At 33.7% G+C, this 26527-nt stretch overlaps 2 protein-coding genes across 3 annotated transcripts in view; one reads left to right on the top strand and one right to left on the bottom strand.

Annotated features, from left to right (window-relative positions):
• The window catches only part of LOC145255844 (THO complex subunit 2-like), a 310358-nt gene extending 296343 nt beyond the window's left edge, over positions 1–14015 (bottom strand). Inside the window, exon 1 of the mRNA XM_080114588.1 lies at positions 13872–14015. Within this exon, the coding sequence (XP_079970714.1) occupies positions 13872–13936 (65 nt within the window). The 5' untranslated portion in view covers positions 13937–14015. The remainder of the gene's footprint in view (positions 1–13871) is intronic.
• The window catches only part of LOC145255849 (tRNA (carboxymethyluridine(34)-5-O)-methyltransferase alkbh8-like), a 123714-nt gene continuing 108986 nt past the window's right edge, over positions 11800–26527 (top strand). Inside the window, exon 1 of one of the 2 annotated variants that reach the window (XM_080114611.1) lies at positions 11800–11904. In XM_080114611.1, coding sequence (XP_079970737.1) covers positions 11878–11904 — 27 coding nt within the window. In that variant the 5' untranslated portion in view covers positions 11800–11877. Of the gene's footprint in view, positions 11905–15176; positions 15389–26527 lie in introns of those variants that run through there. The other variant, XM_080114602.1, reaches the window with a different exon arrangement.

The raw sequence follows: 26527 nt of genomic DNA, 5'->3' as shown, positions 1-26527 counted from the left end.
ATAAACAGGTAAAATTTTCTTAGCTCTGCCAATATGACATGTAGTTCTTATTTACAATACCTCCCCATAGGACAGAGTTAAACACCAGGGTCATTTTTTAATGTGGAGAAAAAAGAAAACTTTGGTTCAAATTGTATAAAAATACAAAAAAAAAAAAACAAGGGGTTCCAAAAGTAATGTCTCCTATTTTTCTTCCACTGTAAAAAAATAAAAAATTCAATGGACAAAAACACACGTAAATTAAATATTCTGAAAGATTATTTTATTTCCAATCATATAGATATTTTTAAAATTAGCCCAGAAGAGAGAAATTGAAAGTTGAATGGATTAAAGTGCAAATTTCTCAATGTCACGTGATAAATGGTTGGGAATACTATCTATGTCCAATTTGTTTAATTTAAGTTACAAAGCAGGAGCTTAAATCTCAAGAGTTTTTGAAAATAACAAACAAAATACTGAACAAATGTAAAATTTCTATTCTAACCATCATTAATGAACCAGAGATGATTTCCTCAGAATTAGATAAAGCCAATTTTTTTGTAAAGAATTTCACTTCAAATTCTACCCTTTGCGATTAAAGCCACCTACTTCTAAAATTCTCCATGACCGGAAATGCTTTAAGTGATATTCATATATCTGTCTGGGATGTTGTCCTATTAATCAAGAACCTTGATGCCAACAAAGCAACTAATCCTGACAACATTCATTGTTTTTTTTTTTTTTTTTTTTTTTTTTACACAGTGATCACCACTTATCAAGGCCCAGAAGCCACTCAGGGATAAGGGTTATTGCAAGTACATTACGTTAGTGTGGAGATTTGATGAAGTGTTTACTTAAGGGGGCGGTTCATTAGGAATTTGTTAATGTTGGACTTGAAGACATCCAAGTTGTAGTCAGGTGGGAAGCAGGCAGACGGAACAGAGTTCCACAGGCATGCAGTTCTAAGAAAGAAGCTTTGTTCATGGAATCCACGTTTTGATTTGTACTTAAGAATTTGCTTATATGAAGCAGGTATTTTGCTGACAACTACCATCTATGGCAACACTTCAAAGGCAGTAAATGATCAAGTTCTCTCTGATTCTCTCTCCTCTGAACTTAATCACATGGTGCAATGGGGAAAGAGGTGGCTGGTTAATTTTAATGCATTTAAGACCAAGCTTCTATTTTTCCATCATCAATGCTCTTATCTCCGTCTGGCATCAATTAAAATGAATGGCTCTTCTCTGAGGGTGACTCCATGTTTTGACAAACTTTTAGGTCTGACCTTACTCCTGATCTGAGATGGAACAGGTACATTAAATCTGTTGCCAGGGTTACTGGGAAAATAGTGGGATCATCTACTGCTCTGATGCAATTCTCTACCTGTATAAGAGTCAAGTACGTCCAAGGATGGAGTACTGTTGCCACATCTGTGCAGGAGCTGCTGCGTTGACAGAGTTCAAAATAGAGTTTGTAACCTAATGGGGGATGTCCTTTTCTCTTCCCTGCAACCTCTTTCCCACATAAGAGATGTTGCAAGCCTGTCTCTGCTTTATAGTTATTTTCATAGAAAATGCTCAACTGAGCTCAAATTTATACCCCCACCGTCCTGACTTTCACAAAAAACACTCGTCTAGCAAAAACCACTATCAATAATTTCCTCCACTCTTTATCTGTGCCTAAACCTCAGTGTAGATTCCATGAACAAAGCTTCTTTCTTAGAACTGCATGCCTGTGGAACTGTTCCATTTTCCTGCTTTTCAACTGACTACAATATGATTGTCTTCAAGTCCAACATGAAAAAATTCTTGAGCTGTCCCCTGAAGTAATCCAATTTACCAAATTTCCACTAATAACGATGACTACAATATGTTCCCCTTGACCACTGTCCACTCATTAACTTCTTTCCTCGAGTGGCCTCCAGAAGTGGTAACTCCTTTGTTTAAAAAAAAAAAAAAAAAGGAAAAACACTTAACCAATTTGTCCACTATTTAAAAATACAGATGATTAGTCTTCTGTACCTCATAAGTAATTTGTCTGAATCGGTGAGAAATCAAGAATTTGTCACCCACCTCAGCAAAAGCAAACCATTTAGTAATCTGGATTTTGTTCTTCAGTTTCAATAGCTTTTGACATATCAAAGATCTTTGATGAGGTCTGGGATAAAGGGTTGCTTCACAAACTTTCTAGATGTGGTATAATTGGTAAGGTTTTCTCAACCATGAAATCCTTCTCTGATCAGTCTACTCTATGAAAATAGTTGCTAATGGGCAGAAGTCTGAAACAAATAGTATCAATGCTGATGTACTTCAAGAATCTATTCTGGGCTCAACCCTCTTCCTGATTTTCATTAAATGTCTTCCAAATTATATACGGAGATCATTAACATTTATGCAGATAACACAATTATCTATGGTAGCACTCTGAATAGCATTGGTGATGAAGATCTTACTAATTCTCTCTCTCTCTTTTGATCTGAAGCACATGGTGCAATGAGGAAAAAAGTAGCTTGTTACTCTTAACACCTCTAAAACCAGCTATTTCTCTTTTCATCACTGACGTCAAATCCGAATGGAAATGAATGGCTTTCTACTAAAGAAAGCCCCTTTCACTCCAGATTTAAAATAAATTAACCTGGGTGCCCGGCGTTGCCCGGGTGTTTAGAGATGTGTGTTGAGAAAAAAAAAAAAAGAAGAGGTAGTCGGCAAGCAGGCTCGAACCCGTACCGCGAAGGAGGAAAAGAACATGACGAAAAAAAAAATAATAAATAAATAAATTAAAAAAAAAAAAAAAAAAAATCCATCGCCAAAGTGGAAGTGGCAAAGGTTTAAATTAAGGCTAATCAATAAAAAAGAGGGGATGACTTTCGAAAATATTGTCGAAAAAAGTGACCCCTCCTTGTAGAAAAGTGCCCAGTCGAGGGTGAATGTTTTTAGCCAATTTTTCCATATTTGTCGTCTGAAGGGTTAAGCTTCACAATGGTACTGATCTCATGAAAATCCGTCACATGTCAAAAGTTTTAGACAAACATACATACATTTAGACAAACAGGTGAGATTTACATAATAGAAGACATATCCAATCTGTTGCTACAGTTGCTTGAAAAGTGGTTGGATCACTCTACAGCTCCAAAAAGTACATGACTGGATGTAACAGTTTTCCTATATAAGAGTTAAATATGCCCAAAGGTAGAGTACTGATGCCACATTTGGAGAGGTACCACGCAAAAGTACTTTCTTACCTTATGATAGTATAAAATCGACTTCTCAGTGTAGTATGGGATGATCTCTTCTGCTCTCTACAGATCCTCTTTTCACAAAAGATAATGTTGGTCTCTCTCTAATCTGTCATTATTTCCAAAAGTGCTCGACTGAACTCCAATTTCTGGTTCTTTCTTGTACGAAATTCTAAGCAAAATCTCATCTTCTACCACAATTGTAAAGAGCTTTCCTTTCTTCCTTAGTGTGCCTTGCATCAGATGAAATTTCCATGAACAGAGTGGAATACATTATCAATAAACTGCCTACCTGTAGAATATGATCGTCTTCAAATGCAATGCCGATAAGTAATGATGATAAACCATTCTCATAATAATCAAATTTATTCATTTCAATCTTCTCATAATATTCATCATCATCAATCAAGTAACAGTCCATCCATCTCATTAACCCTTATCTTTTAGTGGATCTTGGCATTGATAAGTGATAATTCATTAGTATATATATATATTTCCCCAAAAACCTCTGGCCTTGATGGAAAGGAAACTAAAACTTGCTATGGTTTCGGAAATAGGATATGATTATGAATATCTCCAGTATCAAATAACCTTTCTACACTGTGAAATTTACTTTATATATGAAAACCAAAGAGGGGAGATATAACATATGAGAAATATTTGGAATCAAGTCTCCCCTTCCTGTTATTTCAGATCATTTGAAACAATAGCAAGTTTTAGTCTCCCCTCCATTAAGGCCAGAGGTGTTGGGGTAAAAAAAAAAAAAAAAAAAAAAAAAAAAAATTATATATATATATATATATATATATATATTTTACTCATAGCCAAATTGAATATTGAAATAATCAAATCTTTGATTTTCTGGGATGCAACTACATGAAAATTTGCAGGTTTTTCGAAGATTATAATACTATTCTATGGTTAAAATTTCATGACAATTGGTAAAAAAGAACCTATATTTTCAAACAAATAAAATATGCCCTAATTTGTCTACATTTCTATACATAATATTCTGGCAGGCTAGCTTCAGTTTTACTGCTTCAGGATGAATTTTGCTTAGGGTTTTTTTTGTTTGCTTGGTTGTCTCCCCTGTGACCTTGCCAGGCCACTAATATATGTAACAAACAAAAAGCCACCTGTTATCTGTTGAGTAAGTGCGTGTATATATATATATATATATATATATATATATATATATATAATTAATAAAAGAGACGATTTTTTCCCCCATCCAGAAAAAAAGCATTGTAGCAATACAAAGATGCCACATAAATTCAATATGGTAATGCTACCTGTAAATACCTGATGCATGTTTTCCAAATATTATCAGTCGATTTTATTCAATATCATAAATTCCTACAATATTTCTTTCTCAAACAAGTCATATTTACAGGTGGGAGCAGAATACTTAGTTAATATATTCTATTCTTACTCTCCAAGATGAAACTGGGAACTTGGATACATTTGACATATTTTTCGCAATCACGTGATTCATATTTTCTCATTCTGTACATTTAACATTGGCTCATTATGGCTACCCAATGTAAATATGAACCCCTATTTTAATGTGTTAGATGTATCAAAGTTCCCAGACTCATCTGGGAGAATAAGAGTAGAATATAATGTCCAAGTATTCTGCTACTACTTATACGGTAACCAAGATGAGTCAATGTTAAATGTATGGAATGAGAAAGTAAACACGAATGGCATGGATGACTCTCCCTTGAGAATCTATTATTAAGTTCCAGTCAATTTGATTGGCTGTTCACATACATCTGATAAGATCAAGGGAATTTTCGAGAACTAAACAACATGGCATCATCCAATAACACTGTCACATAACAAAAACAACTGAATAACAAAAACTGAGTCTTAACAAATGTCAGAAAATAATATCTACTTTCATACTCTTATTTCTGTCATTTATCTTTTTTCTTACCATCATCATCATTTGTCCAGAATTTTATGCAAACTTATTAAAATATAAACAATTAATGTTATTACGTTATGGAAAGGATGGTAGTCGAGAACTTCCATTCATTTCAATCTCAGATTTTCAAGTTTCAAACATCACAAAAATTAACATCCTATATTAGTCAGCAAAATATTTCACATATGATACACATTACATATTTTTCTTAATGTGTGCTGTATTCATGTTTTCATCGGTTAACAAATGTGCACTTAGCCAGAATATGAACTGTGCTAAACTAATAACATTTAGACACCTATTCTTTACATGGGAGGTGACATCTTTTAGAAACTATTCTATACTTTCAACTAACATTTTAATAAACAAAAAGTACCGTATAAAGTTAAATTTAACTTGAACAGTATAGCTAAAAAAGAGCACAGTCTGTATTTTGTATAAGTACAAAAACATATCTACGCTAACACACCATATTAGAATTGCATTGAACAAAGAATAGGGTGCTCCTTGCTTTACTCAGGCTTGGAACAAAACATGACATTGGTCATGGCTACCTTTGGCTGATAGTTATTGTCAATGAGTGACAGTTATTAAGGCAGCCACTACCCACCAGACACCGCAAGTAACTGCCTTAAAACCACCAGTGCTTGTTCTCTGCCACAAAGTGATAGTAACCACCTTAAAAGAACACTGGCTACCAGTTACTGCCAATCACTGTCATAACTGTCAGTGACAAACAGTGCCCACCACTGAATAACGTTGCCTGACAATTGAAGATAGACAATTTGTCTGATAGTACCCACCTGTCAAGAAGAGACAGTGACCACCTTAAAAGAGCACTGCAAACCATCGTTTATAACCACCAGTGAATAACTGTGCTCACCACTTGGTGATATTGCTTGACAATTGAAGACAAGCGATTTCATTTCATAGCAATATAATGGAGGTTGGCACTGGTCATGATTGACAGTGACCAACAATAACTGAAAGTTAGAGGAAGCCAGTGTCTATCAGTAAACACAAATAACCACCTCAAAATGCCAATGACATATACTGGCTCACAGCGAAAGTTGTGCCCACTAGTAAATGCAGTGTCCGTCACAGGCATCCAGTGACAGTTAGTACTCAACAATGTCTGACAGTTGAAGACAGACAATTTCAGTTTGGACCAGTCGAATGGTGGCCAATACTGGTCATAGCTGCCAGTGACTACCAGTTGCAAATGCAGTTAGTGCCCACCAGTAAGCACCAGTACCTGCAAGAAATTGCTCCAAACAGCAGTGCTAGCAGTGTCAGAAATTTCGTGAAAATAGCGAATAATTCCACCCCATCTTTCCAAGCTTATAACTCCTCGAAAAATGCAATTCAAGCCCTAATTTTTTTTTTTCAATTAAAGGAGCAAGGACCAAGATTTCATTAAAAAAAAAAAAAAAAAAAGTGTTTTTTTTTTAAAAAGGTTTTAAACTTCGGACTTTACAGGTAAAATTCTAAAAGAACACTATGTTTTTTTTGTTTTAAATTTGAATATATTATGTATTGACCTTTTCTCTTCAATTTGTGAGTAAATAATTATGTACTCATCGGGTTCTAAATTAATTATTATTAGACATTTACAAAATGGGAAGCGTGAATTATTCGACCCCCTGTCTTTCCAAGCTTATAACTCCTCGAAAAATGTAATTCAAGCCCTAATTTTTTTTCAATTAAAGGAGCAAGGACCAAGGTTCCATTAAAAAAAAAAAAAAGAAAAAACAAATAACGTGGTTTAAAAAAAAAGGTTTTAAACTTCAAACTTTACAGGTAAAATTCTAAAAAGAACACTGTTTTTTTTTTTTAAATTTGAATATATTATGTATTGACCTTTTCTCTTCAATTTGTGAGTAAATTAATTATTTACTTTCGGGTTACTAAATTAAGTATTTACTTTTTAATAGACACTTAAAAATTGTGAATTAAAAAAAAAAAACGTTTGTCTAAAATATTATATTCGATTTATTGGAAAGAACATAAAATTTCACATTGACCCTGAAAATATTGTAAAAATAGAATCAATAGAAAAATTTTGATTGATTTTTAAAATTTAAAAATTGAAAAATATTGAGTTTAAAAATTGAAAAATATTGAGTTCGGAAAATTCATTACTGTTTAAAAAAAAAAAAAAATATTTCTATTACTTTTAAAACAACTGTAATAGTTTATTTTGGAAGTATAATCCATAAAGAAAATAAATAACCCACTTTTAACAGAGAAATTCTGAGATTTTTATATTGTATTCGCAGTTTCGTGTTAGGGGTGTCAAAAATTCCTACAAAAATTCTGATACTGCTACAGCAGTGCTAACAATGACAGCTAATGACTTCTGCTAGCTGCCATTGTCTGACAGTGGAAGCCAGATGATTTCATTTTGGCCATGGCTACCAGTATCAGCATTTTCTAAGACCAAGACTGGCTCTCACTAGCAACCGCAGTTCATTTTGTTTTGTGTGGGGAGTCATTTACCGAATCTGTTCCAATTGTGTTACATTTCCACCAGGCAATGCCAGTACACAGGCCCTGCTGGTGTGTGTGTGTGTGTATATATATATATTGTTACGACGTATCTCAGCCTCAGGTAGAGATGGGTGATGTAATGAAATATATAAAGTTTCCCAGGTTCCTTGAGAATGCATTGTTATGGGAATGGGATAACCGTCTCGAAGACAATAAAATGAAATATACTGGACAACAAAATCACATGAGAAATAATGAGCACAAGTATCGTTGAAAAATTAACATTTTTATTTATATAAAAAAAAAAAAAATAAAACTCAATTCAAGAAAAGAAAATTAAATTTGTCTAACTAAATGAAATGATTTAATGATTCAAATTCTACTGAGAGAAAAATATATCATAAACAGTCAATGTTCACAATAAAAGCAAGAAATCGTCTGCTCAATTAGATACAGGTTCTAGGGTAAGAGAGATGTAAGAGAGCTGACGTTTTGGTTGAAAAACTCGCTGAATGTCCTTTGAAATGTGTCCTTTCTTTCGTCTCTTTTGTTTATATATATTTCTTTCCTGTAAATTGTCTACATTTGATTACGCGCGCGCAGGTTAGTTTTCATATTTCTGTCCTTCAGATTGTTTACATTTCATTACGCGCGTGTGTGTTAATTGCTCCAAGTATTTGTTTGTGAAGCTCATCGAAGCCCTTGATTTATAGCAAATATTTCACTGCTCCTTTGACCCTTCTTTCGCTGGGTTAATTTTTTTCTTCAGTCAATATTCTAACTTTAACCGCTGATCAAAGCAGACTTTTACCGTCGCCGCCAACGTCGGCTGGTGTCATTGATATTTACCTCCGCGACGCTGCTGCCGTGTTGTCGCTGGCTTCGCCACCCCAACCTTCGCTGACTTATGTCGTCTCTTTGAAGCACGAAGCTCCACTGACTGTTGACAACTTTTTTCAGGCCCCTCTCTCTCTATACGATCTATCTCTCTCTTTCTCTATAGTTTATCTCTCTATATATACGGCCTATCTCTCTCTCTCTATACAGTTTATTTTTCTCTATCGTTTCTCTCTCCTCTTTTTCTCATCTATGAGCTTTCTTTTCTTTCCTCTTCCACACTTTGATCACAGTATCTGTCTGTTCCTTCTCCTCTTGCTCACAGGCCTCCTCCTCCCCTTTTTCTGTTTTGTTTACAAAATGCAAACGAGCAGACGAGAATGGATCTTTTTGGCGCAAAAATATTACAGTAAATAAAATATAGTGAAAATATATCTGTAGCTGCGACCATAGTAGTCCCATCAATTTCAATAACCCCTCCCCCCTTTCCTTATCACCAGTTGTTGCTGTCCCCTTATTTTCTGTGGACTCGAAGCGGAAGTAGGGAAAGAGGCTAGAACGATTCCAAATCATTTTGACTACTGGCCCTTGGAGAGACAACATGGTAATTGACATTCATTAATTTATCTTAAGAACTTATGAAGTTTCTTTCAGAAATTAATATTAACATGTATTCCTTATTAAATGTAATATTTTCTTTTACAGTTTTCACAGTATTTAATAAAACTATATACATCAGTTGAAGCGTCACTCTTTTTCTTGAAACTGGCCGGTAGTTAAAATATCTTCTCTCGGCTAAAAATCAATAAAATAATTTATTATACATTTTCATAAATGTATCACATCCCCCTACCAATTTTAGAAAAGTTCTCGAAGAAGGACTTTTCTACACAGGTCGGTCATTTCGGATATCTATATCATCCAACTTCACATAACTTAATCTGGCATCGAAATTTACCAACTGAACGTAACAAAAATTCTTAACTATGATCAAATCTTTTAAACGATTCTGTCTGTGGGTTCTCAGTTTATTAGAAATGAATTTTCTGACTGTTTTGTTGCATATCACTTGAACATGTATGTTTCGGTAACACTTCTTGGTGGGTAATGTCGGATTTCTAAACTTTGGTGCTGTAATTAAATTAAGGTTCTTTGCAGGATTCATGGGAATTTCTAAGTTTTCACTATGCTTATTGCCTTCTTTTAAATTTGTTGGTGGGGTATCTAGTTCTAATTCAGCTTTTAACAATGGTTGGGGTAAGTCAATTTTATCGTTACTTCATATATGGATTAACCTTCCTTCCTCTTTTTTATCTCTTTTGATTTTATTAGCATCTATTTATTTCTGTCCTTCGGATTGTTTACATTTCATTATGTGCGTGTGTTAATTGCTCCAAGTATTTGTTTGTGAAGCTCATCGAAGCCCTTGATTTATAGTAAATATTTCACTGCTCCTTTGACCCTTCCTTCGCTGGGTTCATTCTTTTCTTCAGTCAATATTCTAACTTTGACCGCTGATCAAAACAGACTTTTACCGTCGCCACCAACGTCGGCTGGTGTCGTTGATATTTACCTCCGCGACGCTGCTGCCGCGTTGTCATCGCCTTTCGCTGGTTCGCCACCCCGACCTTCGCTGACTTACGTCTTGTCGCTTTGAAGCACGAAGCTCCACTGACTGTTGACAACTTTTTTCAGGCCCCTCTCTCTATACGATCTATCTCTCTCTATCTTTTCTCTCCTCTCTTTCTCGTTATTGAGCTTTCTTTTCTCTTTCCTCTTCCACCCTTCGATCACAGTATCTCTGTCTCTTCCTTCTCCTCTTGCTCGCAGGCCTCCTCCTCCCCTTTTTTCTGTTTTGTTTACAAAATGTGCATGAACAGACAAGAATGGATCTTTTTGGCGCAAAAATGATACAATAAATAAAATATAGTGAAAATATATCTTCTCTCGGCTAAAAATCAATAAAATAATTTATTATACATTTTCATAAATGTATCACAACATATATATCATTAAATAGGCCTTTTCCTTTCTCTTCTAAATATTATTTCCCTGCCTCCGCACAAAGGCCAGGTGTGGCACAAGGTTGAATTTAATGTAGGACTATGTATATTATTGAGTGTCATAAGGGTGCTCATAGTTCTGCGGTATTGCCTACTGATTGGACCATTAGTATTATTATCAACAAATAACACACACACACACACACACACATATATATATATATACACATACATATACACACACACACACGTGAAAATAGATGATATAATATTATCCATTTTAATATATCACATCATTCACTTTTTGCGCTGTAATCCATATTTTATTAATAGTTTAAGTTATCAATAAACTAAAAATAAACATCCACAAGTAGTCATTATTCCATTAAATTATTTCTGCTTATCAATCCGAATTTATTTTTTTGGTAGAACTTTTTAATGTCAAGCATGGTTATTACATCTAAAAATCCAGGTTTTAATTTGTTTTGATAAACATAAAATTTTCGTATTCACATTTATTCTCGTAATTATAGGAGCAACAAGACTCATTAAAAAGAATTCCAAAAACTACCTGCCGAATGAATATAACCGGTGAACCAAGTGCAAGAAATCAAACAATTGCATTCAAAGGAATGGTTAGAATCTTAAAAAGATCTCTTGCTTGGAGTGATTGAAATTGTGGGTGAATGTCTGGCATCCGGTAGGATGCCCCATCTCCATGAAAAAAAAAAAAAAAAAAAAAAATGAAAACAAGTGAAAAATCTTTTTGCATCATTCCAACGAAGATGGGCATACTTGTAATTTGAGTTTCATATTTTCCTTGCAGATTTTAAAGGCTTCTACTGTTATTCGTACGAAAGTAATTTTATCAGCGATTACTAGAACACAAAACTGACATTACAATGTTACACCCCCCCCCCCCGCCACTAATTAGTTTTCTTTCTCCATATTAATAATAATATATAACAAAAAAGGAATGACGGTAGCTTCATGACGTCATTTTTTTATGACGTTATCTAGTGTGCACGGTAACAATATACAAGTTGGCCTTCTGGACAAGATCAAAGTGTAGTATCTGTTCTTCAGATGCTGCACTTCAATTTCTTGTTCTCTGTCAGTGGAGGAGAAATCCTTCACGACTGAGACAATTTCTATTTTTGTTCCTTTTCTCCACGTTAAAAAACGACTCTGGTGTCTAACTCTGTCCCGTGGGGAGGCATTGTAAATAGGAACAATATACAAGTATACATTAATTAATATAGATACGCATTTGGATTACTTCCTCCTTGAAGAGAGAAGATTAGTTTATTGGCGGTTGCATAGGGTTATCGTCAACGGGTCCGATTCAGGTTATTTTTATCATCTATCTTTGAGGAAGTTGGGTTCCGCATGTTAAAGAACCGATGTTGTGTTACATCCAGTCTTTTATGGTAAAAGAAAAGTAAATATTCATACTTCAATAATAATAATTTTTTTTTTTAATCTAGGAAAGTATGATGGACTATCAATAGAGGTCAATTTTTCAGCATCTTCTTAGCTATACAGTTCAACTGTACTATAGGCAATATTGAAACAACTCGTCTATTTCGATTGGTATTCAGCCAAATGTTGGAGAAAACATTTAGTCTTACATGTTATTTAATGTCCTTGAATATAATTAAATTTTACTTTCTAGACTATTAAAAATAAATCTAACTTTAATCCAATGTTTTAAATGCAGGTGGCCATTGCTTTTTTTTCTCGCACCAAACACTTTGACAAAACGTCATGGTTTAAACTAATTTTTAAAAAAATTATACACAAAATAAACATTGATTTTTTTTTTGCACAAAAAGCAACAAAAACAAACAGAAATCTCGATTTTACCGCAATTTAAAAGCAACTTGAAAAGGTTAAAACAGTCAGTAGTTTAAAATAAATTACAGAAAAGAAAAATGGCCGCTCTGAGTAAACAAATTTGAGTAACTTTTTACGACGTGCCCCAGCGTATTATAAACACTCCAATCTCCCCATGTTAAGAACGGCTTTCGGAATGCCCCCCACCTCGAAAACCGTTCTTAACATGGAGGTTGGTGGTGGTGGTGGTTATTCCGAAAGCCATTCTTAACATGTGGTTGTTGGCGGTGTTTATATACTACGCTGGGACACGTCGTAAAAAAAAAAAAACCCAAATTTGCCTAAAAAGTTGAATTTTATATACGTTAAAAAGTTAATTGGTATTTTATTTCAGGACTAACCAATCAGTCAATTTATCAAAAATTTAGGGGGGGGGGGGATTGGCGAGATATTCCAACAGTATGTCCAGTACATAAACAACTAAACTCAACTATTCGAATATTACATTTTAAATTGGATTTATTTGAAAGACAACAAATGATGGCAAATAAAGCCCATTTAAAATGAAAACATTTTCTTGAATCTGAAACATACAAATCATGAAACAAAATGGATTTGAAAAACTAAACCCAGCAAGCAAGGAAAATGAGTGTTTCTACAAAATTTGAACCGAACACAACTGACTTTTGAAGGACTAAACCTAAAACTTAGGTCAGGGTTAGGTTAAAATATGGGCACAAAAAAAAAAAAACCCTAATAAATGGCATTTATGTTATTCTATATATAAAATATTATTTTGTCGCCCCCCCCCCCCAAGAATTTCTAATCATCAAACCGGTCTGAGTATAATTTTAAGGAAATTGACAAAAAAAAAAAAATGTCATAGAATTTAAAATCAAATAAAATTAGTCTTGCAAAAGTGAGATCAGACATTACGTGTTATAAGTAAAAATTACTAAAATTAAAATGACTTGTCTAAATCCAGATGACTGCACAAAAAGATTAATGTGGGAAATATATTTTTATTTTTTACTATTTAATAAACGAATACATTCTTTAAAGAGTTTAGTTTTTAAATACTAAGGATTTAACAACTACCATGAAGTATACATTTATTTTAACTTTAAAATATTTTTCAAGAGAAATAAATCATATTACAGAAAAAGTTTTGAATAAAAAAAAATCCGAAAACAAGAAATCAAACTTTGAAAGCTAGGCAATTTATAAGAAAGGTAATAATACCGTTGTAATAGTTGTATACAGAAATTTAACGGATCCAGAACACAAGAGAAATCAATAAAATAAATACAAAAACAAATTAATATCTACTATCAATAAAATAGAAATGAAAACCGACAAATTAATAAACATCGTTCTATTTTTTATCAAATTGGATTTATTATTTTTCTTTTTTTGGTCTGACTTCTTTGATGGCAAACGTGGTTGTTACATCAAAAACACAGCTTTCAAGTTGATTATGTCAATGCATGCAAATTTCTATGTGCACATTTTTCTTCACTGATAAGGTTCACGTCATTCCGGCAAAGATTGGCATACTTACAATTCGAGTTTTCCATTTTTCTCCCAGTTTTTACAGGCTTCCACGGTGATTCGTAGGGACGCCATTTTAGCAGAAATGACTGCAAACCGGAACTGACGTCACAATCTCACGATTTGCTTCTTCAATGTTTTTTTCTTTTTCCGCAATTATTTTTCTTTCTTTGTTCAGAATTTCAAATCGCTTTTCTCTCTTTCTCCTTCTATTTTATATTTTCGATAATTCACACACCAGCTGTGGCATGCCACCAGTATTCAATATTTGATGAGTAAACTTTATACGCGAAATTAAGAAAAAAGTATCTACTTAATTTTTTTTTCTTTCCGAAATTTATAAAAATAAAACGAAACAATAAACATCTTTTGAAAGTTTTTATTTTTAGAAACATCCACAAATAGTCAAGAAGGGAGACTTTCTCAAATTGTGGAAAACTAGTCAGTCAAAGTTTAACATTTTTATTGGTGTTTTTTGACGTCTTCTCAAAAAGTTCTAGACATAAAAAATATAAATAAATAAACACTGAATTAATTTCAGTCGTGTTTTTAAAATTACATTTTTTAACTAAAAAGGCATTACCTAAAATGGCAGAAAAGTTTTTTCAATGTTATGAACTCCATATTCCAACTAAAAGACCAACAGCTTATGTCTCTTAATAATTATTGAAACTTTTTTTTTTTTCACCTTGGGATCTTAGATCTTTTTGCAAACATTTGTTATTGAATGAATAGCTACATATCTTTGTACTTTAAAGTTAGTTGACTACTGCTACAAATTTACTTATATTTAAAACATTTCTTTAAAAACTACTAAACCCTACTATAATAAAAATAAAACTAGATTACTATTTTTTTTTTTTTGCAAGTAAAAGATTTAATTCACGATTTGATTAGAAAAATATTGGAAAGAAATCTAGGATATTTTAATGTTCAGATTAAAGAAAAAGAAAATTAAAAACATTATGAAATATAATTTTCAAATTTATCCCATAATATATATCCATCTTTACATTTAAAGGTTATTCAGAAGTTCCGCGTGTTTTTGTGACTTCCGGTTTCTGCTGACCGTTCTACTTTGCGATGAATGCCCTGGAAAAGTACCTTCTGATTAATGTTTATCATTTTTTTTTTTTAAATATTCTGTTATTCTGAAAAAAAACAAAAAAAAAACAGCAAAATTCGTTTGCATATTTTCAAATCCGTAAACATTAATCAGAAGGCACTTTTCCAGGGCATTCATTGGGAAACAGAACGACCAGTAGACCCCGGGGAAAACACATGGGACTTGAGGATAACCCATTAAAAAAATTAAGATAAAAATGAGATACTTGTATTTTAATGTTTAATTTATTTATTGATTTATTATATGCTTAATGCGATTCAGTGCGGAGTTGCAATATGGCGGCGCCCATGTTTGTCAATGCGGCATCTAATGTTGATAAGAAAATAATTAAAAAACTGAATAGATGTCGTCACAGCCTTCGGAAACTGGACTCTATCGAAATTTCAGAGGAGCCAACCAACGTAAGCAAGCATGTTATTAGACCAGTTGATTGTACTTTATGTAATTTTTATTTTTACCCGGTTGAAGTTGCACGATCAATATCACGGCTGTGATCACAAGACTTCATTTAGACTTTTCGTTATTTGTTTACTTTGACAAAAACGGAATATGTTTCGCTTTTTATTTGTAAATAAAATAATCTGTTGATGGAGTAATTCGATAATCGTTTTTCCGTAAACTAAAATTGTTTTGAATATCAAAAGTGCTGGTAAATGAGGAGATCGTATGTCGAAACATTTTCTTTAAAAAATCGAATAAAATTAGGCGTCTGCATTACAATCCACGCAGGTACGAAAAAGTTGTCAAAAAAACAAACAAAAACAAAACAAATATATCGTAAATAAATATTATCAATTATTATGAGTTACTTTTCTACCTGACTGGATAAGTTTTTAGTGTTTTTACGTAATGTAAAATGTTCATTCGGAGTATTTAGCAGAGAAACCAACAAACAACTATACGAAAAAAAATATACAAGAAATAAATGTTATCGTAGCCAATAAAAGTTAATTTTATATTTACCTGGCTCATTTGTTTTCGTTTTCAAATAGTTTTTATCGTTCTTTATTTAATCTAAAAAATTCAGGGAAAAAAATTAAATAATAAAAAAAATGATTTTATCATTTCTCAACATTTTCAGGTTTTCAAATTTTCTTGTTTAAATTCATTAAAAAAATGTTTTCTAAAGTGTGTGACTTTACATTGCATTTATTTATTTATTTTTGTAGTCGTTTGTTGGCTTCTCTGCTAAATTATCCTTTGAAGTCTCGACAATGACTTCAAATTAAGAAATAAAACAAAATGGTGGTAGAAACCAACTCAATAAATGTCACGACAACATGAGCAAAACGGAAGCTTGGAAAGTAAAAAAAAAAAAAAGTAATGAAATGAAGCAAATGTTAATTATACAAGTAATTTGTTTGCCTTTCTATGAGGGAAGAGTTAGACACAAGTCCGTTTTTAATGTGGGGGGGGGAAGGGGGCAATATGAATTGAATTAAAAATTTGCCTCCATCTAGAAGGCCTCTCCTTCATTGACCGTGACCAAAGACAGCAAAGAGTGAGTGCAACATCAGAACAGATAATTAAGTTTGCAACATTTATTTTCCATTTACGATAAAAATAAGTTACATTTCATGAGAAATCAGACACAAGGCACACAAAATGTGAGGCATAAAGGGGGAGGGGGTAGGTTGTTGATGTTAGTTATCCTATTTTGAACTCGACACATCATGACCCATTTGTTTAAGTGCAATTCCTTTCATCATTTCCCCATTTGCCCATTTCATTTATCCTGCAGTCACCAAAATATCACATTTACTCTACTTAAAATATCCCTGAATGTTTTAAATTTTTATTTACCAAAATCATGAAACAAGATGAGGAATGGGACAAAAAAAAAAAAAAATCAAAAAGAAAAATGAAGAAACCAAATAAAATCAGGGGCAGACTGACTTGCAACCCTCTAACTATAGACCGGCCACTATTTTCCGGTTTGTTCAGAACTGAAAACACGCAGTTCGATCATTAAATAAAAGTGATATCTAAGTGGGATGAAAAGAAAAATTAGGGATAGAATTTGGGAGTGGATTATGTCCAACCATTTATGGGAGGTCGAGGGCTAAATAAATTAAGGGAAGTGGGCATCTGAAATGAGTTCTAATACTAGAAAAATAAAAGTAGGTCAGGACTCAACTAGTTAAGAATTCTAACTTAAAGTGGATTTCAAAAACAAAAACCCAGAACAACGTGCACCATGCTCAAGCAAGGAACACATACTCATATCCGGCAAATCTAATGCATAAACAAGCAATGTGTACCCATCTGCTAAGCTCAATGAGATGTAATCTTTTTTCTGTCACATCTAATTTTAATCTGAAGCTGATGCTTGAAGAATGAAATCAGATCTTGGTCAAATATAGAGCCAACTCTATTGACTGTCCTAAGATATGTGATTTGTCATCTGCCAGGCAAAGTAATTCCATGCAAGACTGGATTTGCCATCTTGTCCCTAAGCAGTGAAGGAAGAGTTCCAGTGTTAGGATGTAAAGTAAACACAACAATGGAAAACTTTGTTGAACAGACTGAAAAACTGCAAATGATTTAGACTACTTCTTATGAATTTGCAATACTGCTGTCAACTAGCAATACAAAATGGAGATCCATTTGTAGAAAAACTGGTGTTGTCTAAAACTGATCCCAGGAAACAATGGTCAACTTGTTCTGAATTGATCTTCCCTTCACAACATAATTCTGATTAGCTTTGATCAATCCTGTAAACAGTCTGCAAGAACTTTTGCCAAAATTCTCTGAAGCAAAGTTATTGGCCTTTAATTGTCTAATTCCTCTCCTCAATGCATACCCTTTTTCTTCAGTAATCTGATCAATTTGTAATGTAGATCATCAAGGCCCGGTTATTTGTTTTAACTGACCTGCTTTAACACGTTTTTCAGCTGACTACAACATGGTTATCTTCAAATCCAATGTAAATAAGTTAAATAATCAAATTCTCCACAATTTCCACCACTAACAATAACTGTGCTGTTATCTCAGTGACCACCATACACTCATTAACCCTTATCCTTGAGTGGCTTCAGATCTTGATAAATGGTGACTCCTCTCTCTATATAAAAAAGATACTTTTTTTAACCTAGCTCTAACTACTTTGCCATCATAATGCTCACAAGCCTTAACTAGTATTATGGTTAGTGATTACATCTGCGATATAAGGCCACCACCCTTCCAAGCCACCACCCAAATTATTTTAGTTTTTAAGCGTTTCTTCATCTAGGCCTTATCTGGAGTGAGGCGCTGGCCATTTCTGAAGGAGAAACTTTGGTGATGAGGCATATTTACTTATTTAAACCAGTTCCAGTTTTGAGAGATATGAAATAAAGGGTATTATTTAATTTGAAGATCTTGCCCTTTTCAAAATTGGAACTGGTGTTAATAAGTAAATATACTTCGTCGACAAAACTTCTAATCTTAGCTTTTAAATTAACCCATCATTTACTCTCACTTTCACCAGCTAAATAAGGAATGTTAGCTTTTCCTGGCAGTAAGGAGGTATTCAGTTTTCAGCACCTGGCTAGGCTTATCTATTAAGCTCAATTATGCCATAATCAATTTATAGTCTGATTGGCCTAACCAGTGGAACATAAGATACACCTCGGATGATTCAGATGAAATCTGTCAACAAGATCACAGTTAACCATCAGTTCAGTCAGACTACTTTCACACATATCCGACCCACTAGTCAGCTTGATCTTATCTATCTTGGGATTAAGGATAGCATTCCAATCACCCATTAATATTATCCACTTCAAACTGGTGGTGTACCTATTAATCGGCGGGTAAACGGTAATTGGCCTAATCGGCCACTTTGCCGATTAATCGGCTACTTACTTACTTTTCTTTTTCCTGTTAAATTGAAACCACATCATCACTGCCATCAGGTAGCTTTGACACATTAACATACTAACTGCTAATTTAACTTAACATTTGTTAAGTGTCTGGCCACTATTATGGCTTTTGCCTTTATTAAATAATATTACAAAATACAAAGTACAATTTCCAATTCTTAAATGAATAGAATTCTATGATTAGATAAGAAAAAAATGAAATTACAAACCAACTACAAAGTAAAAATTGTAATTATTTAAGTGAATAACTATTAGTTAAAGTTCTGCAGCTGTTGCTGCTCTACTTGCTCTTCTATTCTTAATTTCCTCAATTTAAGTTGTAATGTAGAAACATTAGAGTTTCTCCATTCTCAGGACAGCCTGTTCTTTGTAGGGTTATACACATTGTCTGAAGTTAGCGGTTTCAATCCTACCCAAAGCCAGTCAGAGGCTTACTTGGCCAAAAACGTGGTGAGATGATAACAACTATGTGTATTGCTAAGGATGCAGGTAGGAAATTTGAAGTTCCTATCCCGTCGCAGTTACCACCTGACGACGGCGAGAAGAATAGTTGGCTGAAACATTGTGAAACAACAACTAATAATAGTCGGCAATAAATAAATTAATAAACTATACTCATCTCAATAATGAATTCCAATTAAATTATATATATATATATATACCATTTGGTACAGACCCGACCATGGAAGATCAGATAATAAATAAACATGAATTTATAAGACCAAAAAATTCAACCTTGATCGCCCCTTCGGGGCCCATGGCGCAGTGGATAGAGACGTTGAATCTCTATGGTTCGAGGTGAGAATTGTCTGAAGATAGCGATTTCAATCCTACCCAAAGCTGGCCAGAGACTTATTTAGCCTAAAACGTAGTGAGATGACAACAACTATGGATGGCAGTAATTGCTGAAGATGCAGTTAGGAGATTCGGAGTTCCTATCCTGTTGCGGTTACCACCTGATGAAGGCTAGAGGAATAGTTGGCCGAATCATCGTGAAACAACAACTAAGAAAGATGAGGATAATAGTCCGCAATAAATAAATTAATAAATAATACTCATCTCAATAATGAATTCCAATTAAATTATATATAAGAAAACTTTATTGAAGATATTATACTCACTAAGAACATTGTGCAATTCTTCACTTATTCTGTACAGGGAATGGAACAACTCTAAGCACAGCTCTGTACTGTTCAAAGTCATTTGAAAGCCAATGTCAAACTCAAAAAGCTGTTAAAGCTGTCTGTATTAAATGCTGCTAATTTCAGCAAAAAGATAATTGAATTTTTGTTTTACTTTCTAAATATATCTAAAATTATTATCTAAAAATATTAATTGTAATCATTTCTCCTATCAGATAATGGATCTCTTGTGACCTGTGATCATTAATATCCCAAACTTTTTTCTTGGCCAATACTAATTCTATAGTAGTTTGGTGTTTTGCTGGAGGCTCATGTTGCTGCCACTTGTCCCTGGAATGTCTATCCGGAATATTCATTGTGCTGCGTTTTCTTATTTGCAACTTTTGTTTCTTTTGGATGAACCTTTCTAAAATGGTTTAACATATTAATCATTGTAAAAGTTTTGGTTAATTTGCCACCCTTTGATGATAGTTTGACATAACTTGCAGGCAGTTGTATTCTTATTTTTGGGATTGACATCAAAATACTTCCAGCAGAAACTGGTTTCCATAATGGTTAAAGGTTGGTTTAAATATTTAGTTAATTTTTTATGTATTTAAATTACTTCCTTTTTTTTTTACGGACAGCTACCTCTTATCAAAGCCGAAAAGCCACTCAAGGATAAGGGTTAATGAAGTAAGGTTTTAGTGTAGTTATCGTTAATGGTGTAAAATTGGATAGAATTTCATTATTTATGGGGACGGCTTACATTGGATTTGAAGGCTACCATGTTGTATTCAACTGGGAAGCAAGACAGTGGAACGGTGTTCCACAGGTGGGCAGTTCTGGGAAAGAAGCTTTGTTCATGGAATCTGCATTTAGATTTAGGCATAGGCAGAGAGTGGAGGAAATCATTTCTAGTGGTTGTCAATACACAGAGCTTCCCCAAGATGAGTCATTCATTTCAATTTGAGTGTGATAGGGGTCATAGCAATTGTGATGAAAGGAGAAAAGCTTGGTTTTAGATGCATTATAATTAACCAGTCACCTCTTTCCCCATGGCATCACATGCTCCAGATCAAAGGAGAGAGAATCAGAGAGAACTTAGTCATTTACAGCCTTTGAAGTGTGTTGCTATAGATAGTAGTGTCATCAGCATAAATGTCTACAAATGATCTTAGGATGTGATTTGGGAGACCATTGATATAGATCGGGAAGAGAGTTGGGCCCAGGATGGACCCCTGAGGGACTCCAGCATTAATACTGTGAGCTTCTGATTTCTGCCCATCAACCATTACTTTTATGAACCTATAAGAGAAAAATGTTTTAATAATTGAGAAGACATTTCCAGCTATACTATAGCTGGAGATCTTGTGGAGTAGACCTTTATACCATACCCTATTAAAGGCCTTTGATATGTCAAGAGCAATTATAATAATGTTAATTTGATAGGAAGAGAAAGGAGTGAAATTTCCCATATGCTTGCATCTATTTGCCTCAAATTCAGTGCAGTTGTAAAAGTTTACATATTAACAGCATGTCAGGCCTGTTTGATATGGTTTAGATGATGCATGTCATGTTGACAAATTTTCCCTGGCAAGCAAAAAAGTGAGTTAACTTGTTTTCATTTAAAATATAATTGAATTAATATTAGTATCATTTATGACAACAAAATTTGCTGATAAATAGGCATTAGAAAACTTATTAATCAGCCAATTAATCAGTAATCGGATGATTATCAAAGGCCGATTAATCATTAATCAGTACATCACTACAAACTCATGATAAACACATCCAAGTGGAAAAAAAAAAAAAAAGAAAAAAAAAGGAAATCCACTCCCGAGCAATGCTGGGTACATTAACTACAATAATCCGAAACTCGCATTTTTGAATGGCAATATTGGCCATGACCAATCTATTAATAACATCCATAATAGACTGATGTAGAAAGGATTCATTTCACTAGCAGGGATACCCTGATAAATACCATATGCTGAAAAAAACATCCAAATTTACTAGACAGTACACAACAATCAATAGACAAAACAAAGTGGGTCGTTTTGAGTAAATGTTTTTCTATACTGAAAACCAGATGAACATTCGCAAGATATAAGGCCATGATGCTTAATCACTGTCGACCACAGATCTGAAATCAAAAACATGTTATGGAGTTGATACAAGAGTTGGCATTCTATACATGGCTGAACAAGAAGTTGAGGGCGAAAGCTATCCGTATTCTTACCAATACCAAGTTTCTGATGACACACACTTGATGCAATCTTTTCTTCTAATTTACAGTTGCACACTCATCTGATCATGGCGTTATTATTACGCTGAAACCGTTGTAGATCAGAAATGCATGTCTCACTACTTTGCAAGATGGTATAGTGAACACAGACTGAAAAGACATTGGTCTGAATGTTAAAGGAAATCTATTTAGGAATAATTATTGGCGGCAGCTACTTGAATCTTCTTCATGCAATGCAACAGCAAGCACTGCTAGTAGAAACAATTATTTAATTAAGCAAATGTCCTTTTGTAAAGCAGTATGCAAATTTTTTAACCTTATGATTTCAATTATAGAGAAAGTATATCTAGATAGTTAAGCTATTATGGCTTTATCCATAAGTTTTGTTACCTGTTAGTATTGGTACAGTAGGTGCTGGTGTGATTGTAAAAGTTAATAGTGGATAGAGCAAGTCCAGGGAAGTTCTTTACTAAACAGCAGAATGTTATCAATGTTGATTAAAGAAAGAATCTATCAGGAAAATGTATACTGTGTGATGATGTATGGAAGTGAAATCTGGCCAGTTAGATTTGAGGACATGCGTTGCATGGAGTGAAATGATATGTGAATGGATGAGATGGGTGTTGTTATGAGGTAAGCTGAAATGCCTATTTCAGAAATAATGTACTTATCCAGACACAATAAATATAGTAACAGTTAACATGCTGTGGCAGCGATTTTTGGCAGTTATGGCCCCAGAATCATGACGCATACTTCTGTAACAGACTTTTGCTAATATACCTTTTGTCACTTATATCACTGAGTTTGTCTTAATTATTATCAGACTGGTGCCGAGGGATTGGAAACTTACACTGGCAATGAAAGATTTGAAACTTACAACACCACCACAGATATATAATGTGAATCTTAAGGTAAGACTTAGATCTGATGATTTCAGAGGAAGATCAAATCTGGACAGTATAGGGAGACATGTGCAGAACAGGAGACTTCGATGGTATGCCCACATTGAAAGAATGAATGAAAGTTCTTAGTATATGTACTTAACTAGCAACTTTCATTGACCCTATAAATTTAATGAACAAGCATCAAAACATCTCATCTATTCAATACCAAAAAACAACTTAATTGCTCCATGTTAACTTAAATTAAAACTCCATAAAATCATTTTTTAATATTTTATTTATAAAATAAAAAATCAACCCTGGATGATAAATATATACATAAATAAAAACTCTCTGATTGCATTGGTACATTTCTTCTTGGCATCGAAAATGAAACTCTGAATTCGGATATTAACAGCTTTACGCCAGATATTCTATTGACCAATCATGTGATAGAATTATTTTTGACAGAATTCAGCTTGAAGTGAAGAAAAATATAATAGATCTGCCTTCAAAATGTTCTTGTCTTCCAACACTTGAATAACTGATTTCAACAGAAGATAGTTTGAGGCATAATTCCTTCAAAACTTGCTCTCATCTTGAGTGGTGTTTTTGCAACATTTCAGCTAATGCAATCTTGTGAAAAATGACACTTAAGATGAGAACAGTAGTCTGAATGATCCAAATTATCAATCCTCATCTAAAAAATTCAGAAAAATTTCAAAACCTTATTCAAAATAATTTAAAATTTTTGTATCTCCTCTTAAAACATGGCATAGCTGACCAATTGCTCCACTATGACCTTGCATAAGGGATACCATTTTACCGTCAACTATTGAGCATTAGTGCAATTCTGAATTTTTGAGATGAAATGTGAATGCTTGTGTTATGTTGATTAATCAGATTATTCTCATCTTGGGTGTTATTAGCACAATGTTTCGGTCGCTGCAACCGGTGACCTTCTTTGAGTGTTGAAAACGTTTCTTTTTTCTACTAAGGAATTTGAACCGTGGGTTTGAGGGTGGGTCCGTAGATCATAAAGAAGGTTCAATCTTCAGGGGTCACTAAGATATTTTTTTAAAGGCTTTCCTATAACTCAGTTTTTTTTTTATATCTATACTAAGTGTTAATATTAGTGCAAAAATGGTTTACAAAACAGAGGGTCAATACCCATGTGTATTTTTTTTTTTTTTTTTTTAAGACAGAGCATTAGGTTTTGCAATTTACAACAACAGAGTTATTGGCTTTTAACAAGAACATTTCATTGATATACAAATGATGTTAAATTCTGTTTTAGTTTTATCCTCTGTTGTTCCACCAGTTTGACTTTCTGAATTTTACCATTTCATTAATCTTGCCTTTTTGTGTTTCCCTTTTTGGAAAAACTTTGGCCAATAATTCAAAAATTTATTTCGGCCCAGAATTCTAAAAAGTAGTATTGTATTCTATTGCAAAGATTTACAAATTCTATCTGTTTCCAACAAGCTCTCAGCAACTTCAGAGGATCATTTTTAGTCAAATTATTTCAGAAAGTACTTTTGGACAAGAATGCTCAAGTTTGGGCCCCAAACCCAATAAAACTAAAAATTTAGATTTTTTTCATAAAGACCATGAAATTCTAGTTCTAAGAAGTCTTCAATCAACCTCATGCAATCATTTTCCAACATGATATTAATGCAGGTGTACCCCATGGATTAATCCTTGAACTTTCATTATTCCTGATATTCATAAATGACCTCTCTGATAAAATTTCATCTGAGATGGGCATATTTGCTGATGAGACCATGCTCTATAATAGACATGAGAGGAAAAATGAGTTAACACATATTCAAGGCAATGACAGAAAGTCTAGAAAATGACCTTCAGTTAACAGTGGAATGTGGCTGTAAATGGTTGGAAACATTTAATCCTACTAAAACTAAGCTTCTTTCCTTTAAAAACTACAACAAACCTTCTTAAACAACAATTACTATGACAAATAACATTTTACCTGAGAGCTCATCTTTCAAACTCCTTGACCTAACATTTACAAGCAACATAAATTGGAACAAATACATTGAGGACATTGCCAAGGCTGTTACAAAGGAGTTGGGCTCCCTCTACCATGCTAGAAAATTACTCGCACCAGAGAGCATCCTATATCTTTACAAAGCCACAGTTTGCCCATACATTGAGTATTGTTGCCATATCTGGGTTGTTCATCTACCACTAGTCGCTCACTCTTAAACAGGGTCCAAAAACGAGTCTCAAATCTAAGTAGTCCAGCACTGTCGGCCAAGCTCTAACTCCTGTCCCATCACTACAATGTTGCATCCTTGTGCCTGTTTTGCAAGTACTTTAATGGAATGTGCTCTGATGAACTCAAAACACTTGTGCCCCCTTGACGTGCATACCCTGACTAGCCCAACAAGTAGCAAAATCTCCCCTCTTCACTGTTGAGGTCCCTAGATGCTGGAAAACCTTCTACTTTAATAGTTTCTTCCCTCAACCTTTTCGACCCCTTGTTTACAACATTTCCTGTCCCATTCTAATCATTGATACATTTTGAATTGAAAGCCATGCTTAATTTTAGAAGAGTTTTTAATGGGTAGTTAATCTGTACAAGTCTTGGAAATGAAAAATGTTTTCAGTGGGTAGCTGATCTGTATAAGTCTTGAACTTTACAAATTTGCAGACAAAAAGTTCAAATCTTTCTCATGTGGATACAAAACATTATGTGCGGGAATTCTAAAAGATCCAATACTTTTATGGAGCAATTCCGGATTCTGATTGTTTGTTAGCAGAACATAGCTCCATTTGATTGGTCAGTTCCCATATCAGTGTCTATGAATAGAACCTTCAATTTTCTTCAATCACATCATTTTCATTATTTCAAAAATATTGCAATGAAATATCTACTGGTTAACTCGCATACCTGAATATTTAACATAAAGAAGTGGGAGGAATAATAAGATGAAAGTGGAGAAGAGTAAGAAGAAGCAAGGAAGGAACACTGTAGAAAGTTTAAATATTTTTACTCACAAAATGCGGACTCATTATCAACAACTTCAAAATCAAAGGAATATATTTTTTGTTGAAATTTAAAAAAAAGAAAAGTCGTTTCATCAACAGTGTTTTAAATTTTATTGAGGACTTAAAGAAATGTTTTTAACTTAGAGCTGACATTTATTTTATAGAAGAGAATAACAGTAAACAATTGAAAAAACTCAGCCATCTAATATATAAAAGGCAAAATGGGTGCAAGCGTTTGTGTATGTTTGCATCGGGGTTCTTGCGTCGGTTAGATTCTGCGAGAACTTTTCGCATACTTCCCAGATCGTAGTATCTCACATTTGCAAACAGAATCCTTTCTTTCCTTTTTTTTCATCGAGTTAAACAAAATTTCCACCATTCAATCGTCTCGAGTGTTCGTTTGTCTTTTTCATAT

The sequence above is a fragment of the Euprymna scolopes genome, chromosome 3, assembly GCF_053919585.1.
Source record: "Euprymna scolopes isolate OS-2025 chromosome 3, ASM5391958v1, whole genome shotgun sequence".
Taxonomy (NCBI): domain Eukaryota; kingdom Metazoa; phylum Mollusca; class Cephalopoda; order Sepiida; family Sepiolidae; genus Euprymna; species Euprymna scolopes.
The sequence above is the reverse complement of the archived record's forward strand: the minus strand, read 5'-3'. Positions and strand labels throughout refer to the sequence as shown.